Raw genomic sequence first — 16,066 nt, forward strand, 5'->3', positions numbered from 1 at the left:
AAAAAAATATCCCATGGCTTGTGGGATCTTAGTTCCCTGACCAGGGATAGAACTTGGGCCTGGACAGTGAAAGTGCCAAGTCCTAATCACTGGAATGCCAGGGAATTTCCTAAAAGCTTTTCTTGGGCTAGAAGAGGTCTTCTTCTGGACTTAGTGTTGTTTTACCCCAGGTGAAGAGTGAGGCAAGTGGCCTGAACCTGGACTTTACTTAGCAGAATCACCCAAGATTGGATTCTAGCCTTGGCCACTTCATGGCATACAGGTTTGGTCGTCAACCTCTCTGAGCACCCATTTCCTCACCTGTAAAAGGGAATAACAGTATCAACTTCTTTGGACTGCAGGAAGAATTCAGCAAGCCACTCTGCATGAAGTGTCGTGGCACACCCAGCGCATGGAGGGTTGGAAAATTTATCCCCTCTTGTCAGAAGTTGCCCTGTCTTTCACTGATGCTTCCACCAGATGGCCTTTGCAGTGACCCCCCCCTCCCCAGGGGTGCAGCTTTTTCTCCCTTTGCTTTAGATTCCTTTCTTTTGTATGTTCTCCGGAATGAAATTCATCTTTTCCTCTTCAGAGTCTCATAGTGGAGCCTTTCTCAGAATCTGCTTTGAGTTATAATTATCTTATTCATGAGCCACCTCTCCTTACACAGGAATCCCTCTAGAGAACTGTGATATAAAAAAAAAAGTATATCTGATCTTTGTCCCCAGGTCTAGGCACACAACATCAAGACTCTCATAATTTCCAGAACATCAGGAGTGTCTTTGTTATGTTGATACGGTGACTTGTGGTAGCCTCTTGATGGCTGCGGGATGGGATCTGGTCACCGGAAAAACCAACCATTTGATTAGTTGGTGGGGACTTCTAGTTGCTTGACCTTCAGGGAGGGGAAACATAGTTCAATCACATGGCCAGTGATTTAGCCAACCTTGCCTACACAATGAAACTCCAATAAAGACTCTGCATACAGAAGTTCAGTGGAGTTTCCTGGTTGATAAACGTATTGATGTGCCAGAAGGGTGCTCGCCCTGACTCCACAGTAAGAGGGGATGAAACGTCTGCATTTGGTAGCCATCCAGACTTTACCCTTTATGTATCCTTTATTAAAAAAAAGAAAAAAAGTAAGTTTAGTGTTTTCTTGAGTTGTGTGAGTTATTCTAGCAAATTATCAAAACTGTACAGGTCATGAGAATTCCCAAATTTATAATCAGAAGAACAAATGACTTGGGGGCCCTTGAAATGCAGCTGGTGTCTGAAGGGCGGGTACTCTTGTGGAGGATTTTGCCCTTTATCTGTGGAAGTCTGTGTGTACTCCGGGGGGTTAGTGTCAGAATTGTATTGCAGTACACTTGCCTGGGGGCTTCCCAGGTGGCGCTAGTGGTAAAGAACCCAGCTGCCAATGCAGGAGACATAAGAGATGTGGGCTGGATCTCTGCATCAGGAAGGTCCCCTGAAGGAAGGCAGGGCAACCCAGTCCAGCACTCTTGCCTGGAGAATCCCATGGACAGAGGAGCCTGGCGGGTTACAGTCCATAGTGTTGCAGAGTTGGACATGAATGAGGCAACAGCATGCATGCACACACACCTAGCTGGGGTGGAATAGGAACAGGAAGAGACTCACGTATTAGTAGTCAGTCAGTCAGTCAGTTCATATGCTCAGTCGTGTCTGACTCTGCGACACCATGGACTGCAGCACGCCAGGCCTCCCTGTCCATCAGCAACTCCCGGAGTTTACTCAAACTCATGTCCATTGAGTCGGTGATGCCATGCAATCATCTCATCCTCTGTTGTCCCCTTCTCCTCCTGCCTTTAATCTTTCCCAGCATCAGGGTCTTTGCAAATGAATCAGTTCTTCATATTAGATGGTCAAAGTATTAGAGTTTCAGTTTCAGCATCAGTCCTTCCAATGAATATTCAGGACTGATTTCCTTTAGGATGGACTGGTTGGATCTCCTTGCAGTCCAAGGAACTCTCAAGAGTCTTCTCCAACACCACAGTTCAAATGTGTCAATTCTTTGGCACTCAGCTTTCTTTATGGTCCAACTCTCACATCCAAACATGACTACTGGAAAAACCACAGCTTTGACTACATGGACCTTTGTTGGCAAAGTAATGTCTTTGCTTTTTAATATGCTGTCTAGGTTGGTCATAGCTTTTCTTCCAGGGAGCAAGTGTCTTTTAATTTCATGACTGCAGTCACCATCTGCAGTGATTTTGCAGTCCCCCAAAATAAAGTCTGTCACCATTTCCATTGTTTCCTCATCTATTTGCCATGAAGTGATAGGACCAGATGCCATGATCTTAGTTTTCTGAAAGCTGAGTTTTAAGCCAACTTTTTCACTCTCCTCTTTCACTTTAATTAGGAGGCTCTTTAGTTCTTCTTCACTTTCTACTGTAAGGGTGGTGTCATCTGCATATCTGAAGTTATTGATATTTCTCCCAGCAATCTTGATTCCAGCTTGTGCTTCATCCAGCCCAGCATTTCTCATGATGTATTCTGCATATAAGTTAAATAAGCAGGGTGACAATATACAGCCTTGACGTACTCCTTTCCCAATTTGGAACCAGTTTATTGTTCCATGTCTGGTTCTAACTGTAGCTTCTTGACCTGCTTACAGATTTCCCAAGAGGCAGGTCAGGTGGTCTGGTATTCCCATCTCTTTTAAGAATTTTCCACAGTTTGTTGTGATCCATACAGTCAAAGGCTTTGGCATCAATAAAGCAGAAGTAGATGTATTTCTAGAACTCTTCTTTTTTCAATGATCCAATGGATGTTGGCAGTTTGATCTAAGGTTCCTCTGCCTTTCTAAATCCAGCTTGAACATCTGGAAGTTCATGATTCATGTACTGTTTAAGCTTGGCTTGGAGAATTTTGAGCATTATTTTGCTAGTGTGTGAGATGAGTGCAACTGTCTTCCAAATCAGGAACTGTATACACACACACATGCATATGTTGAACTGAGAAGAGCTGATATAATATTTTATATATACATCAACATTATTATTTCTTTGGCCTTCCTCTGATTGGGGTGACCCATAAAATTAGGGCCTTGGTGGAAGGTAGGGTCCAGCTCCCCTCACAAATGCTAAAAAGGTCAATCTCATTGAGGCCAGAGCACGATCACCCAGTCAGATGCACTCATCTTTGATTTCAAATCAGCAAATCTCTCTGATAGAAGAAATTTCCACTTCCCAGGGCAACAATAATGCCAGTGGGAGTACGCAGCAGCCAGTGTCATTGGGACAAGCTGTAATAATTAGTATTCAGCAGATTTTCTATGGGTGATTTTTGGTCCCTTTGATTAAAGTTTTGTTCATTTGTTTTTTGTATTCTGTTTTGTTTCTGTGCTCTCTTGGAAGTCACAAATTTTTTCTACTCTTCATAGTTATTCTTGAAATTTTGCCATATATATGTATATACATATACAATGCAGTGCAATTCAATGCAATCCCTATCAAATTATACATATATATATGAATTTATTCCAAATACGGTAGAATTTTTAAATGTCTGCAAATCAATCAATGTGATATTCCACATAAACAAGTTAAAGAATAAAAACCATATGATCATTTCAGTAGATGCAGAATACACTTTTGATAAAATTCAACATCCACTTATGATAAAACCTCTCTAGAGCATGGGCAGAGAGGGAGCATACCTCAACATAATAAAAGTCATGTGTGACAAACTCACAGTTAACATCGTACTCAATGGTGAAAAGCTAAAAACAATTCCATCTACCACCACATCAAAAAGAATAAAATACCTAGGAATAAAACTACCTAAGTTGGCAAAAGACCTATACTCAGAAAACTATAAGATAGTGATTAAAGAAACTGAAGATGACCCAACCAGATGGAAAGATATACCTTGTTCTTGAGTTGGAAGAAACAATATTGTTAAAATGACCATTCTGCCCAAAGCAATCTAGATTAAATGCAATCCCTATCAAATTACCAAGGGCATTCTTCACAGAACCAGAACAAAAAAAAATTTTTTTTAAATTTGTATGAAAACACAAAAGACCCTGAATAGTCAAAACAATTTTGAGAAAGAAGAATGGAGCTGGAGTAGTCACACATTCTGACTTCAGACTATACTATAAAGCTACAGTAATCAAAACAGCATGGTACTGGCACAAAAACAGACACATTGATCAAGGGAACAAGATAGAAATCCCAGAAATAATCTCTGCACTTGTGGTCAATTGATCTATGACAAAGGAGGCAAGGATATACAATGGAGAAAAGACAATCTCTTCAATAAGTGATACTGGGAATACTTGACAGCTACACATGAAACAGGGAAATTAGAACAGTCTCTAATACCATATACAAAAATAAGATGAAAATGGATTAAAGATCTAAATGTAAGATCAGATACTATAAAACTCCTTCCTAGTGGAAAACATAAGCAGAAAACTTTGACATAAATTGCACCAATTTTCTTTTTGAATTCATCTCATAATGTTAATAAAATAAATAAACAAATGATTAACTAAACTTAAAAGCTTTTGCACAGCAAAGGAAATCATAACCAAAATGAAAAGACAGCCTACAGAATGGGAGAAAATATTTGTAAATAATGCAACCAACAAGAGATTAATTTCCAAATTATGCAAACAACTCAATGTAAAAAAAAAACAACCCAATCAAAAAATGGGCAGACCTAAAAAGACATTTCTTCAAAGAAGATATACAGATGGGGCCAACAGGTACATGAAAAGATGCTCCACATCGTTAATTATTGGAGAAATGCAAGTCAAACTACAATGAGGTACCACCTCACACCAGTCAGAATGCTCATCATAAAAAAGTCTACAAATAATAAATGCTAGAGAGGGTATAGAGAAATGGAAAGCCTCTTACACTATGGGTGGGAATGTAAACTGGTGCAGCCACTATGGAGAACAATACGGAGGTTCCTCTAAAAACTGAAAACAGAGTTAACTCATGATCCAGCAAGCCCACTCCTGGGCTTATATCTGGAAGGGACAGAAACCTTAACTCAAAAAGATGCATGTACTCCAACATTCATGTCAGCACTACTTATAATAACCAAGACACGGAAACAGCCTAAGTGTCCATCAATAGATGAATAGAAGGAAGATGCAGTACATACACAATGGACTATTACTCAGCCATAAAAGAGAACTAAGTAATGCCATTTGGAGAGACATTACTTTGCCAACAAAGGTCTGTATAGTCAAAGCTATGGTTTTTCCAGTAGTCATGTATGGATGTGAGGGTTGGACCATAAAGAAAGCTGAGCGCCGAAGAATTGATGCTTTTGAATTGTGGTGTTGGAGAAGACTCTTGAGAGTCCCTTGGACTGCAAGGAGATCAAACCAGTCCATCCTAAAGGAGATCAGTCCTGGGTGTTCACTGGAAGGACTGATGCTGAAGCTGAAACTCCCATGCTTTGGTCACCTGATGCAAAGAACCGACTCATTGGAAAAGACCCTGATGCTGGGAAAAAGTGAAGGTGGAAGAAGGGGATGATAGAGGATGAGATGGTTAAATGGCATCACCAACTCGATGGACATGAGTTTGAGTAAACTCTGGGAGTTGGTGATGGACAGGGAGGCCTGGCGTGCTGCAGTCATGGGGTCACAAAGAGTTGGACACGACTGAGCGACTGAATAGAACTGAACATTTGCAGCAACATGAATGGAACTAGAGATTATCATGCTAAGTGAAGTCAGACAGAGAAAGAAAAATATCATATGATATCACTTATATGGGGAATCTAAAAAATGATACAAATGAACTCATTTATAAAACAAAAAAAATTCACAGACACAGAAGAAATTTTATAGTTACTAAAGGGGGAAGGAGGAAGGATAAATTAGGAGTTTGGGATTAACAGATACACACTACTATATATAAAATAGATAAACAAGAGCCTACTACACAGCACAGGAAACTATATTCAATATCTTATAATAGAAAAGAATCTGAAAAAGAGTATATACATACACACACACACATATATATAACTGAATATATTGGTGTATACCTAAAACTAAGACAACACTGTAAATCTGTACTTTAATTAAAATCAACTAGACTTCAACTATATATATGTACACATACATATACACACATATGTATTTATGTATACATATATACATACACATTTCTGTATTTATATTTACTATATGTATATATAAAACTTAACAAAGTCTGAATTTGATTTGACATCAGGATGCCTGTCTAGGCAAGGGCCTTAGAACACTCAGTCACTCCTCTTGACTTCTATGCCTTCACTGTCCTATATTTTAGTTCAGTCCTTTATTTTTAAGCTTGAAAAAGTAAAAGTGACACTGTTAGTCACTCAGTCATGTCCAACTCTTTACAACCCCATGGCCTGCCAGATTCCTCTGTCCATGGGATTTTCCAGGTAAGATTATTGGAGTGGGTAGCCATTCCCTTCTTCAGGGGATCTTCCCGACCCAAGGATGGAACTCAGGTCTCCTGCATTGCAGGTAGATTCTTTAACATCTGAGCCACCAGGAAAGCCCGTAATCAGCCACTTATTATTATTTTCATTATAATAATTTCACAAATGTTATATTTTTTTGTGACTGGCATCTTTTACTTAGCATAGTTCGAAACTGTCTTTTTTTTTTTTTTTTCGAAACTGTCTTTTAAGTCATCTGTTAAACTCTTCATTTCAACAATTGTGTTTTAAATTTTTATAGGCTCTATTACTCCCTTTTACAATTTGCCCAATCTTTTGATAGTCTTTTTGCTTGCTTTTTGTGATTCTATCATTATTGTTTCAAACATTCCATATACAATTATGCTATTTTCTGATAATATCTAGCAGAATGACCTGCAAACTGGTTCTAAAAGCAGGTTCTAAACCTGCTTTTGCTCATTCTTACTCAGGGTAGTTTGTTTCTTTGCTTATTTGGTGATCTTTGATTGGGAGTAAATGCTGAGCTTATTTTGGGCAGCGGTGGGAGTGATGGTTTAGTTGCTAAGTTGGTGTCTGACTCTTCTGACCCCATGGACTGTGGACTGTAGCCCGCCAGGATCCTCTGTCCATGGGATTTCCCAGGCAAGAATACTGGAGTGGGTTGCCATTTCCTTCTCCAGGGGCTCTTCCTGACCCAGGGATCAAACCCAAGTCTCCTTTACTGAGGAAAGATTCTTTATCGACTGAGCTTATAGAGAAGCCCCTAGCTTAACTTCAGTTTGTGGAAAATCTGAGGCTTAAAAAAAATCAAAGAAATTGCATATACTTTGTTGGGAGTCTGGACGCTAGAGACCACAGGATGCCCCTTCAAGGGTCCAGCTTACAGAAAGAGTTTTGGTTTCATTCTAACCCCTTTGCTAATGACAATGTTGATAATGGCATATGCCCTTCCTGCCTTTTTGTGTTGTGGGTGCTGACCACTCACTCCTACAGGCTACAGCCCTGGGTATGTGTGATGTGTCTATGTGCATGGTATGATGTATATGAGCTTTCCTTTATTACTGTACGCCCAGCAATACACAGAAGTCTGTCTTACCTAGTTCATCTGCAGGTGAAGGGCCCCTCAGAGCACCTAGTCTGCCATTCTGCTTCCCCCTTCCCGGAAACCCCTAGCCTGCTTCTGTTTCTGCCCTTCTGCCCTGCTTTTCCAGCTTTATTGGTGAATATTAAATGTACCAAAAAATCTCTACCCTCATTCCATTTCCTGTGTGGATCTCCAAAGTCAGATTCCATTAGCCCACAACTGAGAAAACTGACTTGAGTAGTTTCTTAGTAATAATAATATTTGTGAGCATTAGCAGTTACTCTGTCATGCTCTGAGGGCTTTACATGAATTAATTCCTATAGTCATTACAACCTTCCCATTTTACAGATAAGAAAACTGAGGCACAAAAGAGCTCAGTGACTTGTCTTGTAACTGTTGGCGCAAAGAGGAGAGCCCTGGCAGCCTGGCTCTTTTCCATTCTCATGACTGCAAAAAGAAGGGCTCAGGGCCCATTTTGGATTTAGCAGGAAAAGTCTTGTTTTTCGAGGAACTGGCTGCAAACATCCAGAAACTCATAAAGCTCTGACCTAGCCTTTCTGGCATGTTATGTGCAGCAGTGGGGCTTGGCAGTGAGCCTGGGGTTCTCTGAGTTTTTTGCTGGTTGAAAAAAACCCAAGTTCTAACTCAAGAGTGGAGAGTTTCCTTGACTGCATCTGTGCAGACAGGCTAGAAAATCAATGATACAGTGGCTGACAATGCATGATTCAAGTGGTTTTGCTACATTTTCAGCTTGACTGGGAAACTCTGAGAATAGACTCAAGTCTCCACCTTCGGCTTGATCCAGCAGAGGCATGAAATTGATGGTCAAGTGTGAATAAATAGCCGGCTGTGCTCTGAGACTCTAAGTGACACCGTGTGGGGACGGGTACAAGTGAAGCAATTGGTTCAGGGAGGAGAGCTCTGCTCTACAGACGAGACCGCCCTCCATGTCCTGTCCAAGGATGCACTTTCTTCTGATTACCTTCTTAAAAATTAAGCCATGTTGTCTATAATAATAATCAAGTATTAAGCTCTTACCATGCGCCAAGCGCTACGCTTTATAAAGTTACCTTTATTGACTTACATGCTTCTTTGCTTCACACACTTGCCTCTCTTATTTCTCAGAACCACCCTGGAGGTCAGCACTAGTATTCCCCCATTGCATGAATGAGGACACTGAGGCTGGGGGCTGTGACTTTCCTGAGACCCCGCAGCCAGAAGGTGTCTTCAGTTCTCAGGGCAGCAGAGCTTGCCCGGGCCACTCCCCACCCCTCCCAGGGCGTCCTTTTAGCCTGTTTTCTTACTGCTGAGCTTGATGGGCCCCTGGGTGCAGGTGAGTCACCCCGAGGACCAAAGCCTGGAGCGTGTGCCAGGGCACGCAGTGTGTGTTCTCTCCCCTCCCATGTGGCTCTGGTCACCAAGGGGACTATATGCTGGGTTTTCCAGAACCACAGAAGGAACCAGCTGGGCCCTGAGTTCCTGGGTCTGGGCTCGTAGGGATTGTACCTTCACCGCTTCCCAGCTGGAATTCACCAAGTGCTGCCGGAAGGGCCCGAAACCTGAAACCAAAGACAGTCTGGTTTGCTCAGGCCAGGCTTGGGCCAAGGTGTCTGCTTCTGCGTTGCTCCCCACACCTCCTTGGGGACCTCTTATGGTTCCTGGGGCCATCAAGGGCCAGGGGGCCTCCACACACCCCTTTCCTGTGGAGGCTTGCAACTTTACCAATCTGGGAGCATTTCCCAATCCTCTTATGTGAGGTATTGTGGGGGAGCCCAAAAAGAATGTGGAACTGATCCACCGCCAAGTAGGAGGGCACCAGAGGTGTGTGCATACATGTTCAGTTACAACACATGCTGTGTAGAGAACCCGGAAACACACCCATGTGAGTATGCCCAATTGTTTGTGACCAGAGGCGCAAGAGCAACTCAATGGAGGTGGAATAGCCTTTCAACAGACAGGGCTGGAAAAATCAGACACCCGTCAAAAAAAAAATGGATCCCTCAGCCTACACTGTATACAAAAATTAATTCCACATGGATCATGGATTCAAATGTAATAAGTAAAATAATAAAACTTTTGGGGGCTTAGTGGTGAAAATCTTGGGACCGAGTGTTAGGCGAAGAGTTCTTAGACTTGATACCAAGTGCAAGATCAACAAAAGTAAAAAATGAGAAAGTGGACCTCATCCAAATGAAAATCTTTTGCTCTGCAAAAGATCCTGCTGAGAAGATGAAAAGACATGCTGCAGACAGCTGCGAATCACATAAGTGGCAAAGGAATTGTATGCAGAATGTATAAGGAACTCTCAAAACTCAACTTTCAAAGACATTCCAACTAGAAAAGGGGGAAGGACATAAAGAAACATTTCCCTGAAGAGGACATACAGGTGGCAAATAAGCACATGAAAAACTGTTCAACATTGTTAGCCATCAGAGAAATACAAATTAAAGTCACAGTGAGATGTCACTACATTGCTATCAGAGAGGCTAAGACAGAAATACTGGTAATACCAAAAGCTGACGAGGATGAAAAGGAACTGGGTCACACGGACATTGTTGGTGGCAAGGTAAAATGTTATGGCCACTGGGAAATAGTTTGACAGGGTCTTTTAAAACTGAAAGTGGACTTCCAAGGACTTTCTCTGCTCCATATTTACCCCAGAGAAATAAAAACTTACATAGAAACTTGTACACAGATGTTCCCTGCAGCTTTATTTGTAATAGCCCACAGCTAGAAAAATCATCCCAATGTCTTTCAATGAGTGGATGGTTAAATAAGCTGGTTCATCCAGATCATAGAATATTGCTGAGCAGTGAAAATACAAAAGTGGGGACAACCCAGATGTCCATCGGCTGATGATGAATAAACAAAATTGGTATTAGCCATACAATGGCATACTATTTGGCGATAAAAATGAATGAAGTGTTATGAACATATGACAGCATGGATGAAGCTTGAAAACATTAAGTTCAGTGAATGAGAACAGTTACAAAAGTGCATCATTCCATTTACGTGACACGTCCGGATTGGCCACATATAAAGACTGAGCTTGAGAGTGTGTGTGTATGTGTGTGTGTGTGTGTGTGTGTGTTTAGGGGGGGAGTAGGGATGAGGATGAGGGAGTCGAGTTTCTTTTCAGGGTAATGAAAATGTTCTAAAATTGATTGTGGTAGTAAGTGCATAACTGTAACTGTGACTACACTAAAAGCCATTGAACTGTATGCTTTAAATGAGTAAATTTTATAGCATGTGAATTACATCTCAATAAAGCTACTAAAATTGCTTTAAAAATGAAGGAATTATTGGTATACACAACTTGGATGAACCTCAAGGGAATTATGCTGAATAAAAAAAAAAAAGCCAATCTCAAAATGATACACATTGTATGCTTCTACCTATATAATATTTGTAAATTATAATTTACATTTAAAAATTAATTATAGAGATGGAGAACAGATTAGTGGCTACCAGGAGTTAGAGATAGGGGAAAGGGTGAGTGTGGTTCTAAAGGTATAATTCAAGGAAACCTTGTGATTTGGGTTCTGTTATTTATCTTGATGCTGGTGGTTACACGAAGCTAAGCATGGGATAAAACTGCATAGAGTTGTGTACATATGCACACACACACGCACACACACAGAGTTACACCAAGGTCAGTATCTTAGCTCTGACACTGAAGATGTTAACATTGGGGGTCTGGCTCTAGGGGACCATGCTATACATTTCTTGGCAAATTCTTGTGAATCTATAATTATTTCAAAATGTAAAAAAAAAAAGTGTGATTTGGTCCAGAGTTTCTCAAATGCTAAAGTGCATGTATATCTTATTAAAATACAGAATCTGATTGGGCAGGTCTGGGGTGATGTTGGAGATTCTGAGCTCCTAACAAGCTCCCCAGTGGTACTAATGCTACTGGCCTTCACCACACTTGGACTAGCAAGGCTTTGAACAACTAGGATCAGAATACTTCATAGGGGGAGAGAGTAACTGGGGTAGAGGTGATTGGGGAAGTCTCCAGGAGGAAGTGGGGGTGAGCCAGGACTCTTTGGGGTGGGGGAGAGGCAGAGGAGCTGCAGGGAGTGAGCCTGGGCAAGGAGAGCCCCACAGAAGAGGCTGGGGAGGCCTTCACACGGGCAAGGAGCGAGAGCTGGATGAGGCTTGTGGACAGAAGGGCTTGTTCCCTGAATAGGGAACACTGATCTACATTGTGTACAATTATGTCATTTAACTGCAATTTATTATGATCTCTAATAAAAGGAAATTAAGTAGAATTTTGCTTTGGGGAGGACAGCAAGCCCCCTCTGGGACTAGCTTAGGAAAGGTTTTCTGCTGGCCTGGGGAGAGGGACTCCCTCAGCCTCTCACTATGATTGCTGCTCCTTTTTATGGCATCCACACCATAGAGTGGCCCATCAAAGCTCAGGCCATGGTCTGATGACAGCCAGGAGTGGTTGGAGACCTCAGTGTTTGGGTTTAGGCTTCTGCTGTTGCATCTGATCTCAGCCCCGGCACTTTGCAGCGCGGTGATCATGAGCAAGTTACTCAGCTTCAGTGCTTTGGCTTTCTCATCTGTAAAATGGGCACTAATCATACTAGTCTAATACAGTGGTTTGAAGATTGAATAAATCAATAAAGTGGAGCATCTGCAATACTGCCTGGAGTACGGGAAGCAGTGCCAAGTGCTCACCTTCATGGTGGTGACAGGTACGTACCTCCTGGGGCCGATTAAACAATGCTGAGTACGGCATGTGTTAGTTCCAGAATCTAGTAGGTGCTCAGCAAATGCTAAATCCTTTTTCACTGTCTCTCCCAGTAGCATGGGATGGGCTCCAACTAGATCCTTGTTCTGCCCTATTCTCTCTGATCATTTGATGCCACCATTTCTCACCCTCAAACCCCCCATCTGGGCACCGAGCCTATCGGTCAGGGGTCCTGCCCTTTCTTTTCCATGCTGAGATTTCACCTGTACTTCAGGCCCTATTTCTCTCTCCAGAAATTGAGAGGTGTGTACAGGTATGTATGTATATATATACATATATATCTGCATATATATGTATGTATATATATATATGTGTATGGGGGCGATTTATTACAAGGTATTGGCTTACGTGATTATGGAGACTGAGAAATCCCCAGATCTGTCTGCCATCTGCAAACTGCAGACCCAGGAGAGCCAGTGGAGCAAATTTCAGCCCGAGGCTGAAGGCCCGAGAACCAGGAGCGCCCATTTGAGGGCAGAAGACTGATGTATCGGTCCATGCCTTCAGACTGATAGAATTCAACCTTCCTGGGCTTTTTATTCTATTCATACCCTTAATGAATTAGATGACGCCCACCCACGCTGGGGAGGGCACTGCTTTCCTGAGCCCACTGATTTAAACGCTAAGCTCCTCCAGAAATATCCTCACAGACGCATCCAGAAAGGAGTTTAACCAGAGGTCTGGGCACTCCGTGGTCCAGCCAGGTTGACACATGAAATTAACCATCACAAGTCCCCTAGGATGCTGTGCCAGGAGGAGGGACCAGGCCCCTGGGGCCTCTTCCTTCATCTCTCCTGCAGTGCGGCCCGTGTTCAGGGCTCAGTGGTTCCTGCCTGACCCTGTAGGGAAGGTCAGTTACTGGCAGATGGGTCTATGACTAGGGAGGGACTCACTGCAGGGTTGGGGGCAGTGGGCTGCAGGTGGAAATAGCATTCTCCAGCTAGGCTTTACCAGGTGAGGCTTTAAATTCTAGCAGTCTGATTCCTTTATTGAGCCCATCTTTGGATGAAAAGTTCCCTTGGTATCTCTAATTTTCTTGAAGAGATCTCTAGTCTTTCCCATTCTATTGTTTTCCTCTACTTCTTTGCATTGATCACTGAGGAAGGCTTTCTTATCTCTCCTTGCTATTCTTTGGAACTCTGCATTCAAATGGGTATAACTTTCCTTTTTTCTGGATAAACTCCAGGATCTGGTGATGGATATGGAGGCCTGGTGTGCTGCAGTTCATGGGGTTGCAAAGAGTCGGACACGACTGAACTGAACTGAATCTGATTCCTGGGAGGCATTTCTCAAATCATGATTCCGAGATAGGGAGGAGCTATGATTAACTACCAACTCTTGGAACCCCACCCCATCCCCACCCCTGGACCTCCAACCTTTGGAGCAGAAGTCAGTTCTGGAGAAGACTGTGCCTCTGAAGTTCAGGAACCTCTGGGTATACAGCACTCACAAGTTTGACTCACAAAGGGTAAAACTTTCTCAGGGAAGAGAAAAGTTTGAGACAGGATGTCCCAGGAAATCTAGTGGTATTTTCTGACTTTGACTGAGTCCTATAGAATAAATAAGACTTAAGTTGCCAAGCAAAAAAAAAAAAAAAGAAGGAAAATATTGAGATTAAGGAAAAACCACTGGGAAACCAAGTACCTTCTGGGATGACTGTAGGAATACTAAAAATGCAGTGACATTTTTAGTCCCTGCCAAATCACATGCTGCTTTAGAATCATATTCAGATCAGTGTATTCAGATCATCTCTTATCTGTTTTCAATTAGGCAAAACAACTCAGCAAATGAAGGTCTGAAGCTTTTGCTTTGCATGGTCAAACCTTACACTTTACACGTGGCAGGCCCTCGGGCGGAACTTGTGAAAAGTGGCTGGAGAAATCTCCTGGAATCAAGAAAGGCCCTTTGGAGGGAGGCAGGCTTTCTGTCTCCCATCATCATTGTGTGGGGCCAGTCTGAAGCCTTGGTCTTGGGGCAGTTCTTCAGAGCTCTTGTTCCCTTACCATCTGTCTATGTGCCAATGTCTTGGCGAGATTTACATGTGAAGCAGATCCAATTAAACGAAAAGACCGCCCCTGGCAGCTCAGAGCATTTTTAATAAAGGAAGGCCACGCTCTGGAAGCCAGTGGGCACTCCCAAATCACCACTGATTATCAAGTACCATCAAACAATCTAGAGTTTGCCAGAAATCTCAAGCTGACAGGACAGAGGCAGGGGCCGTTGATGTGAGTCTAAGACCTGCCCTGGTGCTTCAGCATTCAGATTTCATTTGTGACAAGTATCACACTTATCAGGTTATAGTGTCCTTAGGAATTCAAGGGTAATTTGAACCAATCTCTAATACCCAAAATAACACAAATGAGAACAAGGGAGATAAAAAGGCTTTCGAAAGAACTTTCATTTTCTCAGAAGGTTAACAGGAGTTTGATTATAGCCTGAAAATATTAAAATAGGTAACGTTCAATTTCCCCACACACACAGAAACCCTCGTCTCTTGTTTCCTTCATGCACACAATTCAAAAAACTTCAAATATGCCAAATGTGATTGACTAAAAATAAAGAGCTGTGTGAAGAAATCAAGCCCTCCAGGGACCAGCTGTGACAATGACTGGGGGTGTCTGGGGTTGATTTGGAAGGCGCTGGTGAAAGGTAGGAGTGGGTGGCTACCATTCCTTCTGGGGTTCAAAGTCTAACTGGTGGCTCTCAGAGGGCGCTGAGAGTTCCCTGAGTGGCTGCAAAGCCTCCCGTTTGCGGGGGAGCTATGTGCCCCCTTTGGGGTGGTCACCGCCCCTTCTTTCTTTCTGGGTTCCCAGCGCCCCTTCCTTGCTGCCTACTAATAGCTTGCCCCTAGTAGATGCCACAGGGGCCCCAGCCTCCGCTTCCCCACCCCCGTGGGCTGAAGGACAAAGGTCAAAGCCACATGTGTGCACCACTGTGTGCTCAAGGGTTATTTGAAGTGAATGACACGACAGAAGCAGAAAAGCCTCTCCATCTCCTGGTTGGTTTTTTTTTAACGGGGCATAGCAGGAAGTTAGCTCCATTCGGAATTATTGGCACCGCCAGTTGCCACTCTCCCCGCCCCTCCCCTCCCCCGCCACGCCACGAGGGAACTATTTATGACCAGGATCAGGCAAGTGCGCATTCCACGGTCAGGCTAAAGGCAGCAGCAAGTGGAAAGCTCAAAAGTCGCCTTACCGGTCACCACCACGCAGCTGGACCGGGAATCCATGGAACCGGAGTGGGGAGCGCGCTTGTGCGCCTGCGCGGGTCAGGCCCCCGCTGGTGTTGGCCTCTGGCTGGGATGGATGCGGACCGACCACCCCGCAGCATTTGGGGGCTGCTGAAAGGCTGAAGACTCTGGAGGAGGGTGTAAACAATGCCCCTTGAGAGCAGACATAGCTGGCTCTGGGCGCAGGGCCTGCAGCAACAGAAAAGCAGAGGGTCAGAGCGCCACCACGGTCTTTCGGCCACCTGGCTCTGGGTCACCTTGTTGGTTGCTAGGTTCAGACGTGAGTCTGGCGACCAGCTGTCCCAGTTTGTCTGGGACTGGGATTGGGCGGGAGCTAAAAGCTGCTGCCACCCGTTACAGCCCCAGCAAGTCATGATGCTGGGGACACTTACAAGGTGTTTGTTTACACCCTGGCTTGATAAAATGTGGTAACTCTTGAAACTGAGTCTGCAGAATATGTGAGGGGGAAAAAAAGGAAACAGAAGCCAAAACCACAGATGAAGCTCATGGTTAAAAGTGATGGTTGAAAGCACCTGTCGTCTATAAGCTGTGGGTCCTCAGGCCTGTTAAT

At 43.3% G+C, this 16,066-nt stretch overlaps 1 protein-coding gene across 5 annotated transcripts in view; it reads right to left on the minus strand.

The window, feature by feature from the left end:
• PGPEP1L (pyroglutamyl-peptidase I like) overlaps nucleotides 1-15,584 on the minus strand; it is a 69,219-nt gene extending 53,635 nt beyond the window's left edge. For 2 of the 5 annotated variants that reach the window (XM_065906598.1, XM_065906599.1), the window contains exons 1-2: nucleotides 15,462-15,512; nucleotides 9,014-9,066 (exon numbers count right to left, since the gene is read on the minus strand). In XM_065906598.1, the coding sequence (XP_065762670.1) occupies nucleotides 9,014-9,066; nucleotides 15,462-15,495 (87 nt within the window). In that variant the 5' untranslated portion in view covers nucleotides 15,496-15,512. Of the gene's footprint in view, nucleotides 1-9,013; nucleotides 9,067-15,461 lie in introns of all 5 variants that reach the window. The other 3 variants (XM_065906600.1, XM_065906602.1, XM_065906601.1) reach the window with 3 other exon arrangements.
• Between the last annotated feature and the right edge of the window lie 482 nt (nucleotides 15,585-16,066).

Source organism: Muntiacus reevesi, chromosome 15, assembly GCF_963930625.1.
Source record: "Muntiacus reevesi chromosome 15, mMunRee1.1, whole genome shotgun sequence".
NCBI classification, from domain to species: domain Eukaryota; kingdom Metazoa; phylum Chordata; class Mammalia; order Artiodactyla; family Cervidae; genus Muntiacus; species Muntiacus reevesi.